At 48.0% G+C, this 23,765-nt stretch overlaps 2 protein-coding genes and 1 long non-coding RNA gene across 5 annotated transcripts in view; 2 read left to right on the plus strand and 1 right to left on the minus strand.

The window, feature by feature from the left end:
* LOC102446219 (uncharacterized) lies at window positions 1-4,238 on the plus strand. 2 transcript variants are annotated; one of them, XR_332213.4, is made up of 3 exons: window positions 1-601; window positions 1,505-2,604; window positions 2,775-4,238. It is a non-coding gene; the product is annotated as an uncharacterized LOC102446219 (long non-coding RNA). The 2 variants fall into 2 exon arrangements; XR_012903945.1 differs by having other exon boundaries at window positions 1-2,604.
* On the minus strand, window positions 4,039-9,101 carry POMK (protein O-mannose kinase). The gene is made up of 3 exons (XM_075929310.1): window positions 8,961-9,101; window positions 8,146-8,452; window positions 4,039-7,510 (listed from the first exon to the last, which is right to left on the minus strand). The coding sequence occupies exons 2-3, from the start codon at window positions 8,431-8,433 to the stop codon at window positions 6,737-6,739; spliced, it is 1,062 nt and encodes a 353-aa protein (XP_075785425.1). The 5' UTR covers window positions 8,434-8,452; window positions 8,961-9,101; the 3' UTR covers window positions 4,039-6,736.
* The window catches only part of HGSNAT (heparan-alpha-glucosaminide N-acetyltransferase), a 23,421-nt gene continuing 8,738 nt past the window's right edge, over window positions 9,083-23,765 (plus strand). For both annotated transcript variants that reach the window (XM_075929288.1, XM_075929289.1), the window contains exons 1-10: window positions 9,083-9,518; window positions 10,555-10,670; window positions 11,820-11,956; window positions 12,738-12,859; window positions 16,341-16,410; window positions 18,104-18,173; window positions 19,277-19,380; window positions 21,045-21,121; window positions 21,822-21,852; window positions 23,243-23,403. In XM_075929288.1, the coding sequence (XP_075785403.1) occupies window positions 9,083-9,518; window positions 10,555-10,670; window positions 11,820-11,956; window positions 12,738-12,859; window positions 16,341-16,410; window positions 18,104-18,173; window positions 19,277-19,380; window positions 21,045-21,121; window positions 21,822-21,852; window positions 23,243-23,403 (1,324 nt within the window). The remainder of the gene's footprint in view (window positions 9,519-10,554; window positions 10,671-11,819; window positions 11,957-12,737; window positions 12,860-16,340; window positions 16,411-18,103; window positions 18,174-19,276; window positions 19,381-21,044; window positions 21,122-21,821; window positions 21,853-23,242; window positions 23,404-23,765) is intronic.

Raw genomic sequence — 23,765 nt, forward strand, 5'->3', positions numbered from 1 at the left:
GGGCGGGGCTTCGAGCTCCTTCCGGGCGCTGCGGCCGGCCCCGCCTTTTTGCGGTGGTGCCCGGGCGGCGGTTGGGGCGGTTGCGCTTCCCGCCAATTTCCAGCGCGAGCGCCGCCGGCCCGTTTCTGGGCGCTCAGACTCAGTTCCTCAGCGGGGGAAGGCGGCCTGTGCCAGGGCGGCGCTTTGCTGAGGGCTCCACTGGGCCCTTCTGCCCCCCCCCCCCAGTCTCCTAACTGGGGCAGGCCTGAGTGTGGCCGGGGGAAGCAGCCTCTGGTGTCTTATGGGCAGCCTGAGGGGGCCCCAGCCATCGCGTGGGGACAGCCCCAGGGAGCCGCTTCAGCATCCAGAGCAGCTGGCCAGGGCCAGGACAGCCGCACAGCAGGGGAGGAGCGGGGGTGGCGGTGGCATCACAAAGGTCTTTGGCAGGACCTCGGGTGGAGGCGGTGACCCCACAGAGAGACTCTGACCTCAGCCAGGCAGGACAGAGGCCCGGGGCCAGGACAAGGACAGAGACACCGGCACCTCCACCTGGCGTTGCTTCAGCACCTCTCCTTCTTGAGGCCTCTCCTTGAGGACCCAGAGAGCGCTCTAGCGCATGTCGGTGAATACCAGGGACAACTCACTCGTTTTCTCCTTTCCCTTGCTTGATTTTTTTTCCCTGAACACAGATGTCCCTTTTCAGAAGGGAAGAGTCTCTGAGAGGTTTAGGACCCAGTCAGATTCATCTATCTGGTGTCTGCTGAATTCTAGGCATGGAAAACACTAGCTAGAAAGGGCAGAATTTTATTTACCACGTAGGACTCAGCCCCTTAGAATCACTGGGGATGTTGGAATTTTTCCTTTTTAGTTTCCCTTTTCCTCCATCCTTCCCTCCTTTCTCTTCTTTTCTTCCTTCTCTTGCTTTTTCCCTGCTTCCCTACCACCACCAGCAGCAGTGTGTGTGGAGGTGGGGGAAGGGGACTGGTCTCCCATTTTTCTTGTGGGAAGGAGCAGCAACTCCCTAGGTTACTTCAGATTGAAGGCATGGGGGGGGGGGGAATGTGGGGTATGAGCTGCCCTGGTTCCCTGAGGTGGCAAGGCAGGACATTAACCCTGCTCTTCCCACTGTGCTGCCGTCCTTGCCCTTAGTGGAAACAGGAGTCATTCTGTTCCTTCCCTCTCTGGTGCAGGGGCTGCCTGGGACTCAGAGGATGAGGAGAAGGAATGGGTATATGTGGCCACTGAGGAGACTGCTCTATAGGACATCCAAGAGCTGCTCCAAGGCTGAGAGAAGTTACAAATATTATCTTGCTGGGTGGGAACTGAGATTGTCCTGCCCCTACCCAGCATTGGGGCATGTGCCTCACGAGCCACCTCTCACATGGACCTTTTTCCTCCATGATCAAGAACCCCTAAGATAGGATGTTTGTCACATCCTAGCCTGGTGCTGGCTGCGTGACCTCATGGGGAAGTGTCAGCAGGATCCTAATCTGACATACTCCTTTGTCTCCTTGGCATCTCACAGGAGCTGCCTGATGACCGTCCACCCATCGCTGTCCTGGCCAACTCCTCCACAGCTGCGGGCAGCCTCAAGTTCTGAGTCGCTCCCATCCGGTGTTGCCCAGGCTGGGAGTCACTGCCCCTCCCCCTCTCAGGTACCCTCCCAAGGGTGGCTTCTCTGGCGGAAGGGGCAGTTTCCCTGTCTCCTGGCTGGGCTCTTCTTTTTGTTCCAGCAATGTTCTGGGGGCTTTGGGGAGAGGCTCCCTCCAGAGGTCAGATACAGGAGAGCTGCAGAGTCCAGGGGAAGAGGCTCTATTCCTGCCCTGCCACTGTCTGGGAGGCCTTGCATTCCCTGACTCAGTGCCTCAGTTCCCATTTGTGCTATCCTGTTTCTGCTCCCATGCTTTCATGTCCAGGCTGGTGCCAGTCTCACGCCTGCAGAGCACAGTCTAATATTAGCTCCTCTCCCTTGCCAGCATCATGAAACCCGCCCTAGAGCCAGACCTGGATGTACACTTCCCTCCAGGGGCATCACATTACCCTCCTGGGGGTTTCTTTCCTTCCTTCCCTGCACAGGCAGTGTCCATAGCAGCTTAGCTCTTCCCTATTGTGCTGCTTATGAGGCCCTCTGTAGAGACCTGCTAAGGTCATGAGTTGAAGAGCCAGCTGTCATCCTGCCCAGAACCCTTGTGTGACAGGGCGTTTGCCCTGCACTGGCCCTTTAAGGGCAAACCCCAGCCTGAAGCAGGGCTGGGGAGTTTAGCCCCAGCTGGGACTGCATTAATGGCCCAGATGAGAGCTATATAAGAGCATGGGCAGCTGCTCCCAGGGAGGGCAGTGAGAGCTTGGCTGCTGGGGGAGTAGGAGGCTCCCTGGAGCTAGGGCAGGGCGGGGGCACTCGGGCCAGACAAACCACCAGACTGCAGGGCCTGAATAAAGGCCTGCTGGAGGAACAACTACCCCCGGAAGGGGGGCTCAGAGACGGACTAGGGCACTGCCGGAGGGCAGTGTGGCAAAGAGGATGACACGATTTGGAAGAAAGAGGGGAAACCCCACCTGAGCCGAGGTACCCTGCCAGCAGAAGGAGCTGATTCCGGAGACAGACGGCAGACCCCCGCTACAGTGGTAAGTGAACCTCTCACACCTTGCTAATAGCCTGCAGTGGGGTGTGAAGAAGCAAGACCAGGCCATGTGTTTGGGGGGGGGTCTCAGTTACGCATCACAGAGACCCACATTCTGTGGCAGGTGTAGCTCCAGTTTCCATAACTGAACCTTGGTTCTCCTTTGCTTTTCAGGCCCTGAACAAGGTCTTGCCAGAGATCCTGGACACCATGCTAGGGAACCTGCTGGCAAGACTTCATGACATCTTGGAGGTGAACCCCATGAGGAGGGGCAGGGGACAATTTTACCCTAGCTCTTAGCAAGACTGGTCAGGAGAGAATGAAAGATCCATCTCCCAATCTGTCTTCCTATCTGTGCCTGCATGGGCTGACCTTGGTCAGGGCACTTGGTGCAATGCAGTGTCAGGCTCTGCCTCCTCAAAGAACAGAGGAAGAAGCTGGGGCTTCCCACCAAAGCTCTGCCTGGGTCTGCTGAGCACTAACCACCATGACTGGCTTGAGGAGTCAGAGTCTGAAGCCCCCAGGACATCTAGGAGCTGAGCCTCAGAGATAAAGCCCAGGATCCTCCCAAGAGAAACAAAGGACTCCAGGGAATCAGCCCTTCTCTCAGGCAGGCCCCAAGATTCCTGGGGGGATTGTGCTCGCAGTGGCTTCCTTCTTCCAACCAAGGACTTGAGAGCTGGGGAGGGGCGGAAGGTCTGTCTCCTTCCTGGGGAGCTGTTCAGAAATCAGGAGTTCGGGGAGGATGGGACCTGCCCTGACACTGAATGTCCCAACCTAGAAGGGACCCTGACAAGTTGTGACCCATGAGACACTTATCTTCCTGGGGTAACAATCCACTTCTAAAGCTCTGTGATCAGTGACTCAGCTATTCCGCCCTGTACACAATGTCCTAGCCCCCTGGAGAGGGGAAGGACTTGTTTTTACAGCATATGCATCAGCCCATTGATCTTGACCTGCCTCCTTCCCCCACAGCACTTCCACTTCTGGATGGGGTTCCAGGTGTCCCTCTGAGACAGGGTCATTAGGAGCAGCACAGCCCTGCTCAGATTCACCATCACTCTCCCTGAGTTTGATGTAAGTGACCTCTGTGCCCAGCTCCCTGACTCCAATGTAGGTGAGTTGTAGGACCTGCTGCCATAGGGGTGGTGGGTTAGGAGTGTTCCCTTGGAGAGGCAGAGTCAGAGCAGGGAATGAATGAGGCTTGAGTAAAGTTCACTGTTTCTTGGTGAAGTGCTGACCCTGGGCCTTTAAGGGGACTATTCACCAGCCCCGGCTCCAACCAGGTGCCTGGTCCCTGGCATCCTGAAGCATCTCTAGGCTCCTTTGGTGACCAAGAAAATGGTCTGGCTCTAGCTTCTCTCCTCCAGCATGTCCTACTGAGGGGTTGAGGGGAAGGAGACTCCAGGTCTGAGGGGACTGGGAGCTGAGAGGATAATGCTGATAGGGTCCCCTCTTCTCTCTAGGGATATAAGTGACTAGCTGAGTAGCTGACTACTTTATAAGCTTCTCACCCCCCCTTGCTGCCTCTATCAGATTGCTACCAGTCAGTTGTAAATCAGTTTGGAGTGGGGAAGTCTACTGGTGGGACTGTACTATGGCAAGTGTGCAAGGCAATAAATCACATTCTGTTACGGATTACTATGACTTTGGGAAATTTGCATGAAACGGTGAATACCTTTGCATAGATGGGCTTCCTTAACTGTTGTGGGGCCAATGATAGCGCACACACTCCAATTTTAGTGCCAGACTACATTGCAACAGAGTACATCAACAGGAAGGGATACTTCTCCGTGGTGTTTGCAGGCGTTTGAATCACCATGGATGTTTCCATGAAAGTTAATGATACTATAGAGACTACCAAAAATATATAAAGTGCCACAGGACTACTCATTTTTAAAGTTACAGACTAATACAGCTACTCCTCTGAGACTTCCTTAAAAGACACTAACACAAGATGAGAGCAATTGTAACAGCTTTTCTGCAAATGGCTATCTTATTTATAGGCAAGATTTTTACAGCTGGTGTCAGCACAACGATATAATACTCATAGGCCTCCGCAGAAGATAACTTCTCTTACATCTTCTAGCCTAGCCAGTGAAGATACAACTCACAAACCTCAATGACAAGCAGATTGTGTCTTACTAAATAGTGGTGCTATTCTGTCCTCACAAGATCACAAATAATTAACCAAAAGAATGGCTACTGATGTCATCAGTACAAGAACACTGCTCCCAAATGTAAATATTTGGAAGCTTATTTTCAGCTGGCGAGCAAACAGATTTGCTGTCAATCTGATTTAGGGAGCCCCATGTTTCCATACCAAAAATCAACCACATATTTTAAGTCTTGTTTTAAAGGGGAAGAGCAAAACAAGGAACAAAAGTAGGCTCTCCACAAGGGAGCACAGCGTGTCTTCTGCCGTAGGTTGCAGCTGAACTCAATGCAGTTACTCCAGACTTCTAGGTATTTGAAAATATAACCCACAGAACACTAAGTCATGAGGTACATAACTGAAAAGTGCATGTGACTTCATTAATACTTTACACATGTTCAACATGCCTGCTGAGGCAGGGTGGACATAACTGAATTACTGAAAACAAACTGCTGCTGTAGTAAGACATTTTTGTTCCCTGACAATGCTCTGTACAGAGGTTTATATCAAGCCTATAACCAGTGAATCTAGGCACTAAAAGCCTGGTCCAAAGCCTTATTAAGCCAAAGAAGTCTTTCTATTGATTTCAGTGGCTTTTGGATCAGGCTCTTGGAGAATTCTGTATGCAATATACAGAAAGATTTGTATTCTTGAGTGTTGAAGGAGGAGATGGTGTTAATGGAACACAATCTCCTGTTGGATCATTAGGACACTGTCATGGAAAAGTGAATGCAAAGACATACTTCCTTCAGAATAGAAATGAAGTGATGGCATTTTTCTGGGTTGAAGGGAGCTTCTAATCTGCAGAAGCCAAACTAGCAAAATCTCTGTGGAATGAAGTTAGGTGAAGACAATGATTATTGTGTGTGCAGCGTTCTTGTCACTTCACACAGCAGTGGGAAAACAAGGGTCTTGCTCCAAAGGGCCTTTATGAGAATACTAAAAGATTTCCCTGCTCAGGTCCTTCAGGGCAGGTAGATATAATGAGTAAGTGGGCCAGGGTATAAAAATCAAGGCAACGTGTTTCCCACTTCTTTATCCGTATGTTGACTTTTTGGGCAAACGCCTGTAACGTTTGTAAGTCTGAAATGCTTCGCATGCTTGTTTGAGCTGAAACAATAGCAAAAGGGCCCATAAATGCTTCCCCTATCCCCCATCCTATTCAGCTAGACACATAAATCACCCATGCTCCCCAAACAGCAGGAGGCAGAGCCAGCAAGTAGCTACTCTTATCAAGGGGGGGGGGGCTCAAAGACCGGCCTTGCTCCCACCTCCAGCTAGGCCTAGAGAGACTGACATACCACATTTCCAGGTGGGAGCCGCTCAGGAGGCAGATGTCTAGGCAGGCATAACAGGCCTCTGCCCGAGTTAATAGCTGGACATACCAGCTCATTGCCTTTGCTATGGAGATCTGTTCAGTACCACAGGGTACTGACTGGCCCTTAGAACAGGCCCCAATGCCAGGAGACAGGGAGATGAGGAGGGCACTGTCTAGACAAGTTGGTGGCATAGAGTTGGAATGGCACAGCGCTAATCAAGAATATGCCTCTTTCATCTGAATCACTTTGCTTATTTGTTGCTCTTTCTCTAATCAACCACACGTAAATTAGAGGTGTAAATTCTTCATTCAGAACATTTTGGGGGGGGGGGGTAAAAATTGGCCTTTAAAAACAAAGCCAGAATGTTTTGTGGAATTTTTGGAAAAGAATTTTTCAGATGTTGGGATTTTAAAAATGTTTGGTTTTCAAAACTAAAAATCCCACCCCTGCTTTATCTTCCTTCCCAGCCCCTCCTCTTCTAGGGCAAAACAGGAAAAGAGAGGGTGCGAGATAGAAATATACTCTAAAACTCCTCAAAATTTGGGGTTTGGTCAAAACATTTTTTTTCACAAAACACAAATTTGTAAATGACTTTGCAGCCTGTAGGTGCTAAATACATAAAAGAACATCAACAAGAGTACATGCATCTCTCTCACAGCAACTTATAACATTTCCCTGGTACCAGGTATGGCACCTTCTCTGAGTAGCAATGTTAAAACATTCCTGTATGTGTTCATAACCAGCTCAGCAGAAGGCCTTTCAGCTGGATTCTTCTTCTTACATGCTGCATGGATATCAAACAAATGGAACCTGACAATATCACTCCCTTCAACATGTCCCAAGAAAAAATTGGAAACATCTGGGATTTTCCATATGTCTGTCTTCTCATCATATGGAGGCATGAGGTCATCTTCAAATGGCACTTTCTCCCCATAGGGCCAAAGTTGTTCGGGAGCTACAAACTCACCTTGGAGCTCCCGATGACCACACTTCACTAGCCTGCCAGCACTCCTGTTCACGAGAGGCAAGGCATCCAAGTCATTCACCACAACATGAAAGTCACTGGTCAGCAGATACTGCGATAACACCTTGTCCAAGTCATTGGAATCACACATAACTAAGGTGCCCAAGGGGCTGTTGTGCAAATAATGGATGGTGCTCACGTAATCTATAGCAAGCCTGAATCTGCGATGCCAAGTGTTCACACCCTTATACTTGGGAAGGTCCAGCACTTCATTCAGGTTCTTCAGGGAGCCTAATGGGTGATACTCAGTAAGGACCGTGAACTTCTGCTCGCAATAGCCAAGCAGTTTGACAACATACTTGCTCTGGAGAGACTTCAGCATCTTCAGTCCATGAAGAAAATCTTCCTTCAGCTCTGAGTTGGTGAGCTGGGAAAGGGAAACTTTTTTTTCCTTCCACTCTGAAAGAAAGACCTAAAACAAAGCAAGAGACAAGCAAAATGTTTGGAACCTTTTCCTACTGATCAGTAGTTGCTACTACAGACCGGCCAGTAATGGAGTAGCCACAAAACTGCAAACTTATCCATTCATGAGACATGATGCTGTTCAATGAACAAGTCACAGAACTACAATCTAGACTTCACCTGCTACTTTAGTTACCAGGTGAGTCTTTGTATAAACTTACATGTTACAGTGGAGTTATCGCTAGCTGCACAGCACTAACACTGTGATTCCTGCGTATAGTATTTACTGATCTCTTGGTCTCCTCTCATGAGCAGATGACATAGATTAAATGTAAATTGGACACAAAAATCAAACTGTCTACAAAAGAAAACCACTCTCTCTCCTTTCACCCTGAGCTGATTTGAGAAGGATCATAATGCTGCAAGCTCTGGCAGAGTACGTGACCACTCAATGTAAGGGAGGCAAATACGAGATCATCTTGTCCATATTCTGCTTTTGCCATCTACAATCATAATTCCGTGATTCTCTAGTAATTAGCCACTGTGGAGACAATTATCACAGAAGCAGCATAAGCAGTGATAATCACCCAACACACCATGTGAATGTTTCCTTTTGGAGAGCCACCTAAGCAAAATGACACCAACCTTTTTAACAGCCCCTTCACCAACACGTTTTAGTTTCCTGACTTCTGTATTGATAGCTTCACAAGACAGCCACGGTGAGCAATTTTTCATTGGTCCTAATCTGAAGTACCCAAATGGGCAGAGACTGGAGTCCACCTGAGGCTGCCCAGTAGCAACGGAGAAATCGTTGAGGTATGTGTACAGAAGGAAGTTGAGGAGCAGAACTGCGAGAAGCAGCAGAACCAGTAAGACTGCAGGGATGTCTCTTTGGAACAGATCTTTTTTAACACAATGGAGTTTTTTGTCCATGTTGCTACTTCTACATTCTCTGGAAAACACAAACGCAACACTCTTTTGCAACAAGGAAAAATTGGGGGTGAATGTTTGGGAGACTTTTTGCCAAACCCCTTCCCTCTAACCATCTGAATACTCCAAGATATAGACTTATATGTAAGATATCTAAAGTGTCAGCGGATTTATTTTTTAAAAAGTGTTAAGTCACTTCAAGTTTTACTCCAGCTGCCGCATCTCCCGGTCTTTTTTCGGTTGTTGTTGATTTTTACAAACATGGCTCCCCATCCACTAGAGAGGTGAAAGTGTAATTGTGTACATGGTTAACCGATGGGCCTGAGCTCATTGGTTAACATCCATGGTTACATGCAACCTGCATACAGCCTGGGGAGGCGCCTGTCCCCCCACACTACTGCCTCTAGTACAAAGGTGGGGGGTAGGGGTGAGCCGGTATCCCAGAGAGTTGCCTGTTGCCCCCTTGTGTAACCGCTGACATTTTCAGTGATGACACAGTTACTCAATTACATGCATTTTAACATCCCTACCATTCACAAATCTGCTTTGTCCAGGAAGCGGAGGAGCTCTGCATGGCCCCAGAGGAGAGCAGAGCTGCCGAGGCGGGGAGAAAGCAGCAGGGGTGCTGCTGTCCTGGGGGGTGCATTCCTCAATGCTGAGGCCGCTCTCGGGGCGGGCGCATTGTGGGGTTCTCCGCCACGTCCGCACGCAGCCTGGCGCCCGGCGGGGACCTGCCGAGAGGCGTGTGCCTGTGCAGGAGACGGGGGGGGGGGGGGGTCACGCTCAGATCCCGAGCACCCCGGGCCAGTGGGGCCCCGAAAAGCGCGGGGCGGCTCGAGCTGCCGGCAAACGATCCGAGCGCAACCGGCGCCGCCCCCGGCTCGGCTCGGCCCGGCTCCCGCCCCGCCCGCTGCGGGGGTGGAGCCGGGCCCGTCCGCCCCCCCCCCCCCCGGCCCGATCCTGCAGCGCAGCGAGGGGCTGCCGGATGGCGGGGCCCGGCCGGGCCTGGGGGCCCTCGGCCTCCCTGTGCGTGGCCCTCGCCGCCCTGAGCGCCGCGCTGCTGGCGCCCGGCCCGCCCCAGCCCCACGGTAAGGGACCCCCTCCCCCCCGGCCCGCCCCAGCCCCACGGTAAGGGACCCCCCTCCGGCCTCCCCCGCCCGGCCTGCCCCCTAGCGCCCCACTCACGCCAGGCCTGCCCCATTTCCTCCTCCTCGCTAGGCTTGCTCCCCCCTCTGCCTGCCCCTCCATTTTCTTCCTGCCCTACTAAGCCTGCCACCCCCCCCCATTCGCTCCTCCCTCCGCCAGGCCTGCCCTCCCCTTTGCCCCACTCCTGCCAGGCTTGCCCCCCATTGCCTTTTCCCCTGCCAGGCCTCCCCCCCTCATTTCCTCTGCCCCCTCAGGCCTCCCCTCACCCCCGCTAAACCCCTAGTGGCATAATAGTACTCCAGAGACACGCTGAGAGAAGAGGTTTTTTCCTTTTAACTTCTGTGATCCATAGACCACAGAATCAAATCACTCTTCTCTTCTGCAGATTAAATAAATTCAAATCCCTCAGCCTTTCCTCATAAGTCATGTGCTCCAGCCCCCTCAGCATTCTTGTTGCCCTCTGCTGGACTCCAGTGCGTCCCCATCCTTTCTGATATGGGGAGGAGGGCAGAATTGGATGCAATGCACCAGATGTGGCCTCACCAGTGCTGAATAAAGGGGAATAATCACTTCTGAAGATCTCCCAGCAATGCTCAAGCTAATGCACCCTAATATGCTGTTAGCCTACTTGGCTACAAGGGCCCACTGTCGACTCATGTCCAGCTCCTCATCCACTGTAACCCCCAGGGCCTTTTCTGCAGAACTGCTGCTTAGCCAGTTCATCCCCAACTTGTATCAGTGCTGGGGTTTTTCCATCCCAAGGGCAGGACTCTGCAATTGTCCTTGTTGAACCTCATCAGATTCTCCAGTATGAGCTGCCCCAAATGTGCAAGGATTGGCACAACTGTGATAAAGTGTCAACTGAACTGTCTTCAGTCCTGGTCACAAAGTTGCCTTATGTCTTTAAGTGCCTTATGCCAAACTTCCCCTTCCAAGCTATTTACCTGCCTCTTTCTTTCTATTTCTGCATCCTAATAGGTTTAGCCAGAGGGAGACCCTCAGATCTGAAAATTGACCAGGCCTTGCTGCTGGTTCACAATGAGCTGATCGATGAGAACTTGACAGTCTCCTGGCTTTCTGATTATTGTTACCAGGTAAACAACACTGTCCCTTTGTACACGAATGTAAGAGTTGGGTCTAGGACAGGCAAGGACGTGGCACTGGACCTACCATCTGACTGCAGCTCAGGTAGACATCTCAAGCCCATGGATACCATCTAGTTAGCTGAGGTAGCAGAGCAGTGAAGCCCCTGCAGTGTGTGCTTCATTGTGGGATGTACAGTCCTGCCCAGAAACCTGGATAGTTACTTGCAGGACTACCTCATGTGGCGGTGTGCACTGCCATGCCTTCACCGATCCAGAGCCTGGGCTAGTTAGACTAAAACTAATTGGGTTATGTCTGTGTGAGCTGCAGTCACACTCTGAATGCAGTATGGACATACCCAAAGACTTGTTATGCTAAGGGATTGTGGGAATACTAGTGTTTAAAATGTCAGAGACTCATAGGACCTGGTTGGGACCTTGCAAGGTCATCTAGTCCAGTCCCCTGCCCTCATAGCAGGACTAAGTATTATCTCAACAACCCCTGACAGGTGTAACCTGCTTTAAAAAATCTCCAATGATGGAGATTCCACAACCTCCGTAGGCAATTTATTCCAGTGGTTAATTACCCTGACAGGATGTTTTTTCCTAATGTCCACCCTAAACCTCTCTTGCTGCAATTTAAGCTCATTGCTTCTTGTCCTATCCTCAGAGGTAAAAAGAACAATTTTTCTTTCTGCTCTTTGTAACACTCTTTTATGGCCTGGAATTGGAAAAAGTCCAGAGAAGATCAACAAAAATTATTCAAGGTCTAGAAAATATGACCAAAGAGAGAAGTTTGTTTAGAGAAAACTGAGGGGGGGGGAGGGGAAGGGGAAGGGGAATGATTAATTTTCCAGTGCTTTGATTTATTTTTGTATTGTAATTTGTATTTAATGCATTGGGTTTTAATTTTGTTAAAATGGCCCTTTTGAAAACTCCACCCTGCATGCCTAACTTTTAGGCTTCTGCTTTTGAAAATATTGGCCAATAATTCTTCCTCCAGCTGCAGCTTGCAGAAGTATTATCTGCTTGCTGTTGGTCAAGCCAGGCTTCCTTCGTACTTCTCTTAAAAAAAAAACCAAAAAAATGAGTTTTGCTGTACCTATTAAAATGAAGTCGTTTTAAAATTTTTGTAACCCTTCACCTGTCCTTATTTTCTAGTGTGTGTATCAGGGCCTGGTATCCGTTCCAGTGAGCAGCACGTCGGGAAAGCCCAGCATAGCAGCAGTTGCAGTGGACTCTCAGCATCCAGTCACCCTCCAGCTCAATGGCACTTTGGGAGGCAAAGAGCTTTCCAGGTTTGTAACAGATCTGAAGATCGTGTGGGTTGAAATAACCCACTAATGTGTACGTTTTCTGTCACTTGCCAGCCACTGTCTGTGGCCTCCCCACCGCAGTTATCATTCGGAATTTGGGAAGTTACGCCTGCAGTTTAACCTTCATAATACCAACAGTATCAAAATATAATTGGTTATGGTAGTGTCTGGCTCACCCAATCACAAGTTGCGCCTCAAGGTGCTGTGTGATGTATAAATGCATATAGAGTCAGAGTTTGGGGCCAGAAAGGACAACCAGATCTTGTAGTCAGAGCTTCTGGATATCACAGGCCACCAGGAACCCACATGCTAAACCCAACAATGAAATTAGGCCAACAGTCTATGAAGTCATAGTTCCTGCTACACCATTTCTGGCTATGTGGAGTGAGTCAAGGGTGGGGTTGGATTGGAGTGATCAGACAGTACAGCAGGGGAAGCTAAACCAGCACAGCTAGGAGTGGCTCTGGGAGGCCAATCAAAGGAACAGCTGAATGAACAGTGCATTGAAAGTGCCAAATCACGGAGCAGGAGCTAACCTGTAGTAACCAGCAACGACCAAGCAGGACAAAAGAAAAATCTGGTCACATGCTGGGACCCTTTACAGCTCCTGTCTCCTTTTGCACTGATTTTTGTAGCCAGTCCTTTCTTTCAACCCACCTGCCAGCCTGTCGCCCGGGGTGCCTCCATAGTACCTGCAGGCAGTAGCGATTGCCCAGCAAGTCCCAGCCGACGTCTCCTTTCCTTCTTCCTTAATTCTTTGCAGGATCCATTATCATTTTGGAGAATTTGGAAACTATTCTCTTGTGGTAAAGAACTCCAGTCGCAGCACCAAGGAGATTTCCTGTGACATAATCATCAATGAAAGCCCTGTCAACAGCCATCTCCGTACGTAGCTCTTTATTTCCCCCTTTCCTTGGGTAACTCATGTTTTTTGTCTTTCAGGAAATATGGTTCTTAAAATTCTCTTTAGCTCCCTTCCTAGCAAATCCCTGGATCTACTCCTTGTGCTCCTGCTCTCATGCCACAGTTAGCCAATATTCAGGGGTCTTGCAAATTGTTCTTGTTAGAAAGATGAATTGATGATGGAATCAGGGATTTCTTTCATGTTCTCCTGTTTATCATATATTTGTAGCCCACTGTCTGTGTGTCTGTAATGCTGACATACACGGCCATGCCTCCTGGCCATGTAAGTCAGCGCCCCGCCCCCCTTCCTCTCACTCTACCCAAACACACTCTGTTTTAGCTTTTTTTCCCCTACAAATGCATCTCTGCCTGCATCTAGGGTTCCTTGTTGCCTTCTCCAGGACATTCTGTGGTTTTTCACTGCTTCTGACACATAGCTGCAGTCGGTCCCCTACTTTGTCATGAGACCTCTGGGAAACCCGGTGGACTTCATGGCGCCGTTTTGCATACAGTCCAGTCTTTGGGAACTGATTTTCCATCGTTTTAACTAGTAATTACCAAAGGGCCATTTTATTGTTCACTTGATTAGCCTGAATGGAAGGCAACTATCAAAACTAACAGCTTCCAGGAGGTCTGATTCCCAATCCCCAGTTAGGGATGTAAAAGGTTACCCAGTAGGTTACCCAGTAGGCTTACCAAAATGCTTTCTAGATAACTGGGTAACTGGACAGGCTGGCTGGCAGTAATCCGGATAAGTCAGGGCAGCAGGTGGGGGTGCACCCGCTGCAGCCTGTTCCCGAGTGAAGGCAGATGGTGCCCTGGCCCTCTGAACTCCAGGTGGGGGTAGGCAGGGCCCTGGCCCCAGCCATGTTGTAACTTCAGCTGTGGCCATGACCACAGCCCTTGCCCACAGAACTGAGACACCCCCGCCCTGCCTGCCCTGCGCTGGCCCACCAACAGCTAGCCAGCTGACCAATATACTTCTAATCGTTTAGCTGGTTAACTGTTCTGAATGATATTTATATCCTTACCTCCAATGTATCACGTCTCTGGATTACATACAATAACCAGAGCAATTGTCTCCATGACCAGTTTGTCCTTCTTTCAACTCTGCCATTTTCCTTAATGTGTAGCTTTATTTCTGCTCCCTGGTGGACTCTCGCACTTGCATCCTTTCATTGCTCCTTCTCCAGCTTCAGCTCCCTTCAGATCCACCCCTCTTGGCTTCAGATTCTGCTATTTTCGTCTAGGAAAATATTGCCACCTTGTAAGTGAGTTTCCCTTTCCCTCTGCCAGTCCTGCTAGGCCACCACCTTCCCACACCCTGCTCCTTCCTCTCAGATGTTGGATGGTCTCTCCTACCTTCTTCCTCCAAACCCTTGACTCTTATCCCTCACTGGTCACTTCTTTACCTGCCTAACACCTGCTTTTCTTATTCCCCCCCGACTCATACGTGATCTCTGCTTCTCATAAGACTCCTCTCCATGTTACCTGCTCTCATGAAGATCACCAACGAACTCATTCATGTCAGAGGTCAACAGGATCCTTCTTGTCCTTAATAAGGACGAATGCAAAGTACTCCACTTAGGAAGGAACAATCAGTTTCACACATACAGAATGGGAAGTGACTTTCTAGGAAGGAGTACTGTAGAAAGGGATCTAGGGGTTGTAGTGGACCACAAGCTAAATATGAGTCAGCAGTGTGATGCTGTTGCAAAAAAAGGAAACACGATTCTGGGATGCATTAACAGGAGTGTTGTGAGCAAGACATGAGAAGTCCTTCTTCCGCTCTACTCTGCACCGAATAGGCCTCAGTTGAATTTTTGTGTCCAGTTCTGGCCACCACATTTCAGGAAGGATGTGGAGAAATTGAAGAAGGTCCAGAGAAGAGCAACAAGAATGATGAACGGTCTAGAAAACATGAGGGAAGACTGAAAGAACTGGGCCTGTTTAGTTTGGAAAGGAGAAGACTGAGGGGACATGATAGCAGCTTTCAAGTACCTAAAAGGGTGTTACAAGGTGGAGGGAGAAAAATTGTTCTCCTTGGCCTCTGAGGATAGACAAGAAGCAATGGGCTTAAATTGCAGCAAGGGAGCTTTAGGTTGGACATTAGGAAAAAGTTCCCACCTGTCAAGGTGGTGAAACACTGGAATAAATTGCCAAGGGAGGTTGTGGAATCGCCATCATTGGGGATAGGTAAGAGCAGTCCAGACAGACACCTGTCAAGGATGATCTGGATGGTGCTTTGTCCTGCCATGAGGACTGGACTCGATGACCTCTTGAGGTTCTTTCTAGTTCTAGTGTTCTATGATTCTTCACGTCTGCCATGTTATCCCAGCTCTCTCTGAAGTTTCCTGACTCCATGTTTGACTGCTCTTCTACCTGAATTGTTCACTGTCCGGTCAGTTTCTGCCCCCCTCTGTGCCAGGGGGCAGGCCACATCATATCAGTTGATTGTGCAAGACAGTCAAAAGTGTCTGCATAATTGCTGGGTTGTTTTAAATTGCATCCACCCTGATTGAATTAGCCTTGTTAACACTGTTGTAACGCTCCCATCTCTGAATGTATGTTTATATCTCTGCCATTGGATTCTTTCGCTCCATACATCTGATGAAGTGAGCTGCAACTCATGAAAGCTTATACCTTAATAAACGTGTTAGTCTTCAAGGTGCCATCGGAGACTGATACTCCTTTCTCTTGCCCTGTGACCTTGATCTGTCTCTCAGTATATATGTTACATCAGCACTCGGAGCTCTTGACCACGGTTGGGCCCCATTGTCTGAGGTACTGTACAAACGCTTAGCACAAGCCAGTCCCTGCTCCGAAGAGCTTACAGTTTAAATGGCACACAAAAGAAAACAGTCACAAGGCATGTGGCTGCATTCTATTTTAAGATTTAGAGCCTACTTCCTCTCCTCCCAAAACACACATGCCCAGCTTGGTCCTCTGCACTTGCTATGCCCTGCTTCTGCCGCCTTGAATTGGTTTGTTTAAGCTTGTCGAGCCACCCATTTCGTTTAATGCTAATGTCTGTTGTCTCTCTTCTCTGTGTCCCCCTCCCAGGGATGTTTCTGTCTTTAATTAGCATCTTTCCCCATTCTTGCTCTTTGTAGTAAGTAATTCTTTAATATTTCCTATTCCTTTAACTTTAAAGAGACTACACCTACGTGAAGAAGTGTTGTTTTTTTTTTAAAGGTTCCTTGGACATCCCAAAAATTGGGGATGAGGGTATTAATTTCAGACTGAACAAAACGTTTTGGTTTTGAGCCTTATTTTTTTTATTTTTCATAAAATTGAAGTAAGTTTTGATATGAAAAATCATTTCAGGTCAAAAAATTTAACCTCTCTTGTTGCAAGCTAACTTGTTGCTGGGTTTCTCTAGTTTACGGCCCATTGATGTATCGGGCCCCGAATACCCATTGTTTTTATTACATCAGCTATGAAAATGTCTCTTTTCCTGCAGCTATCCTGTATGCATTCCTCATTTATATGGGGCTCCTCGGTATCGTCACCCTGGGACGTGTCTTTGTGATGTAAGTGCACATTATGTAATTTTCCTGTACGTATTAGAGAACCTCTTGCGTTTTTTGTTGTAAGGGAAAGCGCAGAAACTACCTTTGTTTATTTGTATTGCCATAGTGCTCAGCAACCCCAGTTATAAACCGGAGCCTATTGTGCTAGGCGCTGTACAAACTCAGAACAAAAAGATCCTGCTGTCTCTTGAGGACAAGCCCTCAGCTGGCCTGTCTTACAGTTCATTAGCTGGAGTCTCCTGTTCATTGGAGCTGGTCTGATCTGCACCAGCTGACTGTCCGGAACTTTCAGTTGCCAAAGGCCAAGCTCTGGATTTGAAGATAAGAAATTTATTCACTAGATTAACTGCTGACTGAATTTAGAAGAGCTACTGTGAAATGATGGAGTTAATGGGGGACTGGATGGCTCACAAAATTGGGACATGGAAACTTTCACCTCTTCAGGCCCAGACAGGTAGTGTCTGAACAGTCGGACAGCGGTAGGTGCTAGAGAGATGAGGCGGGTGAGGTAATCTCTTTTATGGGGCCAGCTTGTGTTGGCGAGAGCGATAAATTTTCGAGCTTACACAGAGTTCTTCCGAGCTCTAATATGCAGGCTCCAAGGCAGCTACAACACTGCGCACAGTTGCTGGTACTCTCAGTCCAGTGCTAGGTGTTTGCATTACAGTTGGTGGCTGATGGATACTGCTGTTCTTGGTCTGACTGAAGAGCCAGCTGTGGCAAATTAAATAGCGCCTCAATTGTAAAAGTCACTGCAGCTGAATGTTGGGTCCTCTGCAGTCGGCTCAGGGGACATGCATTGCTGCTACCTGGGCTGTTTTATTTTTTTAGGGATACCTTCTGCTAGGCTGTCATTCTGTAGCATTTCACCCGCACTAAAATCACTCCTGTGCCCTTATTGTGTTTGCAATGCCTGCACTGTACATGTAGCTTTATATCTGTCAAGCAATCCTCCTTGTGTTCTGTATTTTTAGCTGTTCTGTCACACTGTAGCACAGGAGCTGGGATGAGAAAGGAATATGAGAATGCAGGCCTGAGTTCAGAAACGCTCCGAAGCATGTGTTTAATTCCTTATCGTCATCCCCGGGGGATGGATTCTGCTTTGGGCAGCCACATAACAGTTCAGACCAACTTAATTTAATCATCATACAGTTATTGTTTTCCAGATGTGGGTGTACTCCAACTAAACCACAGTTTTGCAAAGTTTAACACTGGGAACGCTCCCTTGTGCTTCCAGCACTCTGGGGTATGTAGAGCCTGAATCAGGAAACATCCTTTGTTCAGAACCGCAGTTCAGCAGCTGGTTGAGACCCATTAAAGTCAATGGGGTTTAAGTCCGTGTTTAATGATAAAGTTTGGAAAATCTGTTTTTGGGCCCGTGTGTGAACAAAAAGGGGGGGAAATCTGAGCATGGAGTGACAGTACCATAGTATAAACATACAATAGGGGTGAATTAAGGTTGCACGAACCACCTTAATTCTGACACACTAACTTTTGAGCGTTTGACTTTGCAGACTTAATAAAGTACTAATGTGGGGGGTAGGGGTTGTGTGGGAGGAGAGGTATATTGTTTTGCCCAATGAAAATCTCTTTTTAAAACAGAAATAGATGTTCTCGGTGTCTGGTGTATGCCGTGTGTGTTCTGAATAAACAGTGGAGTATGATTATGGTTTTTCCTGTTATTGATTCACAGCATTGATCCCATCAGGAACTGGTTTTACAAGAAATTGAACCCTGAAGACACTGATCGTCTCATTAATTCTGTGAGTTGCTAGAAGGTGCTGAATTGCAAGTCCATGTTTTTACACTGAAACGTTCACACCAGCTAGTCCTTTTGGAGAGTCAGTAAACTGCCAGCCACATCCTGCTCGCGAATAGGTTCCTGGGCAATCCTTGAAGTGTAGGCAGACCACTGTCTCAGCTTGTGGGGTTGCTGGAACTAGGAGTGCATCCCTGGCTTGAAGTGAGTCCATTATATATAGGTTTTACAGTTTAGCTCAGTGGTTTTCAGCACCCCTTCTGTAAAAATTGTTCCAGCATCTCTGGCTGGATGGGATTCTCCACCTATATTTAATGTATTTGCAGTGGACATACGTGATTCTCAGGATACATTTATGCCGGTGTAATGTCCAGCTCTGAACTCAGGCCTAGAGTTCTGTGGTCAGAGCGGGGCCTGGAAGTGCTGCAGGGCCTGCCGTGGCCACATTCTGCAGTTACACGCAGGCTGTTGTGGAATGTAGCTGTTGGAATCACCTCAGGATTTACGCTGGTGTGAACGACATCAGCGTCTGGCCGAGGGTATTCTGCCTACACAGGGTGAGAGCATGCTTTGTGATGCTCCCCGGTTGTTCTCTCGGGAGTCTGTTGTTATGGCCCATGTCACTGGTGGCGTCCTAAGCGCCTCACACCCATGAGTGAAGTTTATCCACACAGCACTCGGTGAGGCAGAGAACTGTTATCTCCACTGTTCGTGGGGAACCAAGGTACAAAGTAGATTAAATGACTTACCTAAGGTCACTAGCACTGGGATTATACCCCGCTCTCCTGAGTCACTCTCCGCTGCCCTGTCTGCCAGACTGGTCTCCCTATGCTGATTAAAGAAGCAGCGTAGATTTGCTGTGTAAGCAGCTGACCCGCTTCCCGTCAGGAAGATCACGGCTGGTGAGAGGTATGAAGTGGGAAATACAGGAAATCCCTCAGTGGGGAATAGAGAGAGAAATGGGAAGAACAGAATTAGTGATGGTACAATGAAATGCCCAGTATCTCTAGGCCTCAGCTGGCTGAGTCACATTCCCCATATGGTAAGGATGTCATAGGTGTGGAGGCAGCTGCTAGCTTTTCCTCTTGTGTGTGTTTCTGTTCCAAGGAGCTTGGATCCCCGACCAAAGCAGATTCCACCAGCAGCAATGTCCCAGCAACTACGTGGACTGTCTCCCAGCGGCGGCTGCGCTCCCTTGACACGTTCCGCGGGTAAATCACAGTCCCAGGGCCTTCCGTACCACTTGCTATAAAGCTTGTCTAGGACTGAATAAATGTAATTATGGCCACAGTGTGAAATCCTCACTCCCCGGGGATGGTAGAACGTCATGGAATCTGATGCGGATTTATGGAGAAGGAAACAACCTGTTAATACAGATAGCTGGACATTTTTTTCCTGTGAAAACTTTGAGTTTTCAGCAAATAATCCAAAACCAGAATATTTTGTCTGTTAACCAAAATATTTGGCTTGATAATTCTGCCCCTGTGCCTCATGGGAGTTGTAGTTCTGGTGCCTCATCTTCTATAGGGTGGGTCCTTGGTCAGACTAAATCTTCCACCATGCACCATGGTCTTCCCTCTTGGATAGTGGAGGCCATGCATCATGGCAGTCTCGTGACCTTGGTGCTTCATGGGAAATGTAGTCTGGGTGGGAAGTTTGTCAGTAGAAATGGGGGAGCATGGATCAACAGAACTGCGAGTCCCATGTGACAGTGGGAGCATTTCAGAATCAAAATATCTCAGTTCGAGTCTGAAAACGTAATGATTTTTTGTTTTCAGGCATCCAGGTTTTCAACAAAGCATTTACATTTTTATGGAAAGCAGAAATTTTTCTTGAAAAACACTGAGTCAAAAATTGTTTTCCATCAAAAATCCATCTGGATGGACGACCTTTGACCAGCCCAACATATTATAATATCTTCTTCCTCTCCCTCCCTGTTCAAATTGTTCACTGTAGGGCCTTTACCAGTATCTGTCCTCTCATGTTTGAAGGGTCTTTCACAACTTACATGGTGTCTGTGGACCCATGGCTGCCAGATTTGCATGATAGGAAGGTTTTCCTGATGTCCAATCTATATTTCCTTTTTCTGAAGTTCACTGTGTAACTTCTAGGTAGATTTTTCTTTATTGTACTAAGTCATTCTCTTCCTCCATGAGGCTTACAAGTAAATACACAGCCTCACTGTTCCCTGCTCTGCTCCCAAATTCCCTGTGTAGCCTTGGTCAAGTCACTTAACTGCATGTTCACATTTATTCACTGTCTACAGTGGGAGGAATGATGCTGTTCCTTCTCTCAGGAGGTTGGGGGCACTGATGACTTGCTAAATGAACAACGAGACGTCCCATGGCACCTTATAGACTAACAGATATATTGGAGCATAAGCTTTCATGGGCAAAGGCCCACTTCATCAGATGCAACTGACGAAGTGGGTCTTTGCCGACGATAGCTTATGCTCCAATAAATCTATTAAGTCTGTAAGGTGCCACAGGACTTCTCGTTGTTTATGCAGATTCAGACTAACACAGTTACCCCTCTGATGCTTGCTAAATGAAGTTGGTGGAGTACATGGAATTATTAGGTCCAATCTGTGGAATGTCTGGAATTGTGTGGGAATATGAGAAAAAAAATCACACTGAGCATGCTTAGTAACATGACTTTGAAAAGCTCTCGCCTTGTTTCTGTCAACATCTGTTTCCTCTGAATGACGTTTGTGTACTGATTGCCCAACAGCAAGCTTGGCTGTTTGTGCATAGTCTTGCTTTAAAAAAGACAGATTGAAAACTGTTTTAAGGGGGTAAAATATTGAACGCGTATGTGTCTGTTTCTGACACACAATATTGTACATGTGTTTTCCTTATGTTGTGTGTCTTTTTAGGCTCTCTCTCATAATTATGGTGTTTGTTAATTATGGAGGAGGAAAATACTGGTTCTTCAAACATCAGAGTTGGAATGGTAAAGTATGGTTCATACATTTAATGCAGACCTTTGTCACAGAAATTAATAGACAGGGCCAGATCCTCCGCAACTGCACATAGGTATAGCTCTGTTGAAGTGGGTGGCACTATGACCATTTACACTAGCAAGGCTCTTGCCCCTAGTATCTAGCAAGAGAATAGCTCAAAGCTCGTGTGACTGACATCAGCCAGTCTTGGGAAGGCTTTGTATTGTCACGTAACTGTTTTGTGTACATCTTTAACACAGCACCTAAAATGCATGGCTGTCATATTCTGTATCACTCATGGCGGTAGGAGCTAGAGGTGACAGCCAGGTCGTGGCTCCCTTGTGCTAGGTGCTGTACAGATAACATTCAATGACTGTCCCTCTTCAGTGATCACGCTTGACAACCCTGTGTTCAGACATGTTGTGCTGTGCTCACATCATGCTAAACTGCAGATCCCATGCTTGAAATCTTCCCGGGGACGCAACCGTTAATTCAGACAGCGGTTTGGCGAACAGATTGGAAGGAAAGTGAAGCAGCTACAGTCACAGGAGGACTGTAGTTATTTAGCGGTATCTTTTAGGATGCAGCTTAAGGATTTGGTTTACGGGGTCATTACAGGCATTTGGCAGCTCCTCTGCAGATTTAACAGTGAGGATCATCATCAGTTCAGTCTTTTGAGGCAATTAAAACTTGTCCTTTGCTTCTTTGTAGGCTTAACGCTAGCAGATCTCGTGTTTCCATGGTAAGTCCTTGTGAATGTTATTTTTTGTAGTATTGTAGCACCGAGGAGCCCTAGTCATGGACCAGAGCTCTGTTGTGCTAGGGCACTGTGCAAACACAGAACAAAAAGGCAGTCTCTGCACCAAAAGAGTTAACAGACCGGTACCGATGGACCGACTGGGAAGTGCAAGGGAACAATAAGACAGTGTTGGACAGCGTGATGAGTAGAGCCCTGCGTGGGTACAAACTTACATCCATGGATGTAAATCGTTATCCGCAGAGCAGCGGCGAAAAGAGCAGAACGTGGGCACTGGCTCTGGGAATGGCTGCCCCATGTTCTCCTCCTTTTGCTGTTGCGGTTCCCAGGAGAGGCCTGTGGCTGTGCGGATACCGATTGCAGCCACGGATAGAAATCTGTATCCTCTCTAATGATGAGCTGTGATCTGAGCACACCAGCAGCCATACCAATGTCAAGGTGTTTTTAGGCTTCACAGCAGGAGAGAGTTTGAAGGAGGATACTCCCTGAACAGAACACACGTCTCCCTGTGGTAGATTAGAAAGTCAGCACAGTGGGATTCTGTACATTGCACTTAAATGCACCGTAAATCCATTTGGAACATGGAGGGCCTGCCACTATGCCAAGGGCAGGGCTAGTCTAGGTGATGTGATCTGTGCCCTGCGGGCTAGTACTATGCTACCTCCAATTATCAGGTGCTCCTGTTCTCCTTGTCTGCCAGCACAAACCTCGGGGGGCGTTCAGACTGTTGCAGATTTTAAATTTGAGTGAAAAAGTATTTTCCTCTCTGTGTAATTAGGCTCATTGGAACTCATTGCCACAGGATATCACTGAAGCCAAGCGGTTAGCAAGATCCAAATATGGATCAGATCTCCATGCTGTTACTGATAACAAGAAAAATCAAGAAATAAAATAGTTAAATTAATTCAAAATTCTCTTTTTATTTTTTAATGATTAAGTGTTAAGATGAGACCTTTGTGTGGAGACAAGATTATTCCACAGCTGGGTTTCCTGCACCTTGCTCAGACAGCTGCAGGGTATTGAGCTAGATGGCTGGTAGGTCAGATCCAGCCTGGTGATTCCTGTGTTTCAAATTTAAGGGAAAATCGGAGCAGAGCCCAAATTCAGTTCCAAACTGTGGCTCAGACTCACTGCTGGTCAGAATTCCAGTTTTGTTTTAGGCAATATGGCTTGTTTTGGTAAGCATGGAATCCTATTGCTTTCCTTAATTCTCCTCTGACAGGCGGGGTGTGGAAAAAGATATGTTTGTTGAGTTTTCTAAGAATTCTTTGCGGTATGTCATGTTATAGAGCATGAATGCTTGCTCACTGGCGTATGTGTGGTGCACCTTGTTTTTCCCTGTATAGACCCATTTCACAGCTGCCTGGTTTTCTAGGTTTGTGTTTATCATGGGCACCTCCATCTCGCTGTCTCTGAGCTCCATGCTGAGGAGGGGTGGTTCGAAGTGGAAAGTGTTGGGAAAAGTTCTCTGGAGGAGTTTTTTGCTGTTTCTAATAGGCATCATAGTCATCAATCCCAATTACTGTCTGGGACCGTGTAAGTACAGAGAATTCGTTGGTTGGTTGCTTGTAGTTTTCGGAATTTGTAGCTTGCCTATTTTTACCTGGCCGCTTGTAGGATGACTATATCAGTCCCTCCCCATGGGCCCCCTGCATGGAGAGGGCGGCTCCGCACAAGTGCTGTGATAGACCAAGGATGGTGAGCCGTTCAGTTGTGCTGCATGACTCCCATAGCGGTCTGGGGTACAGCAGTCTCCTCCCTTACATTCATAGATGACAAAGCCAGCAGGTACCCGTAGATCATCTTAGCTGGCCTCCTGTGTAACAGCGGCTGGAGAATGCTATCCGTTCATCCAGTCGCTGTTTGACGGACACGGCTCTTCCAGAAAGACATCCTGT

The sequence above is a fragment of the Pelodiscus sinensis genome, chromosome 5, assembly GCF_049634645.1.
Source record: "Pelodiscus sinensis isolate JC-2024 chromosome 5, ASM4963464v1, whole genome shotgun sequence".
Taxonomy (NCBI): domain Eukaryota; kingdom Metazoa; phylum Chordata; order Testudines; family Trionychidae; genus Pelodiscus; species Pelodiscus sinensis.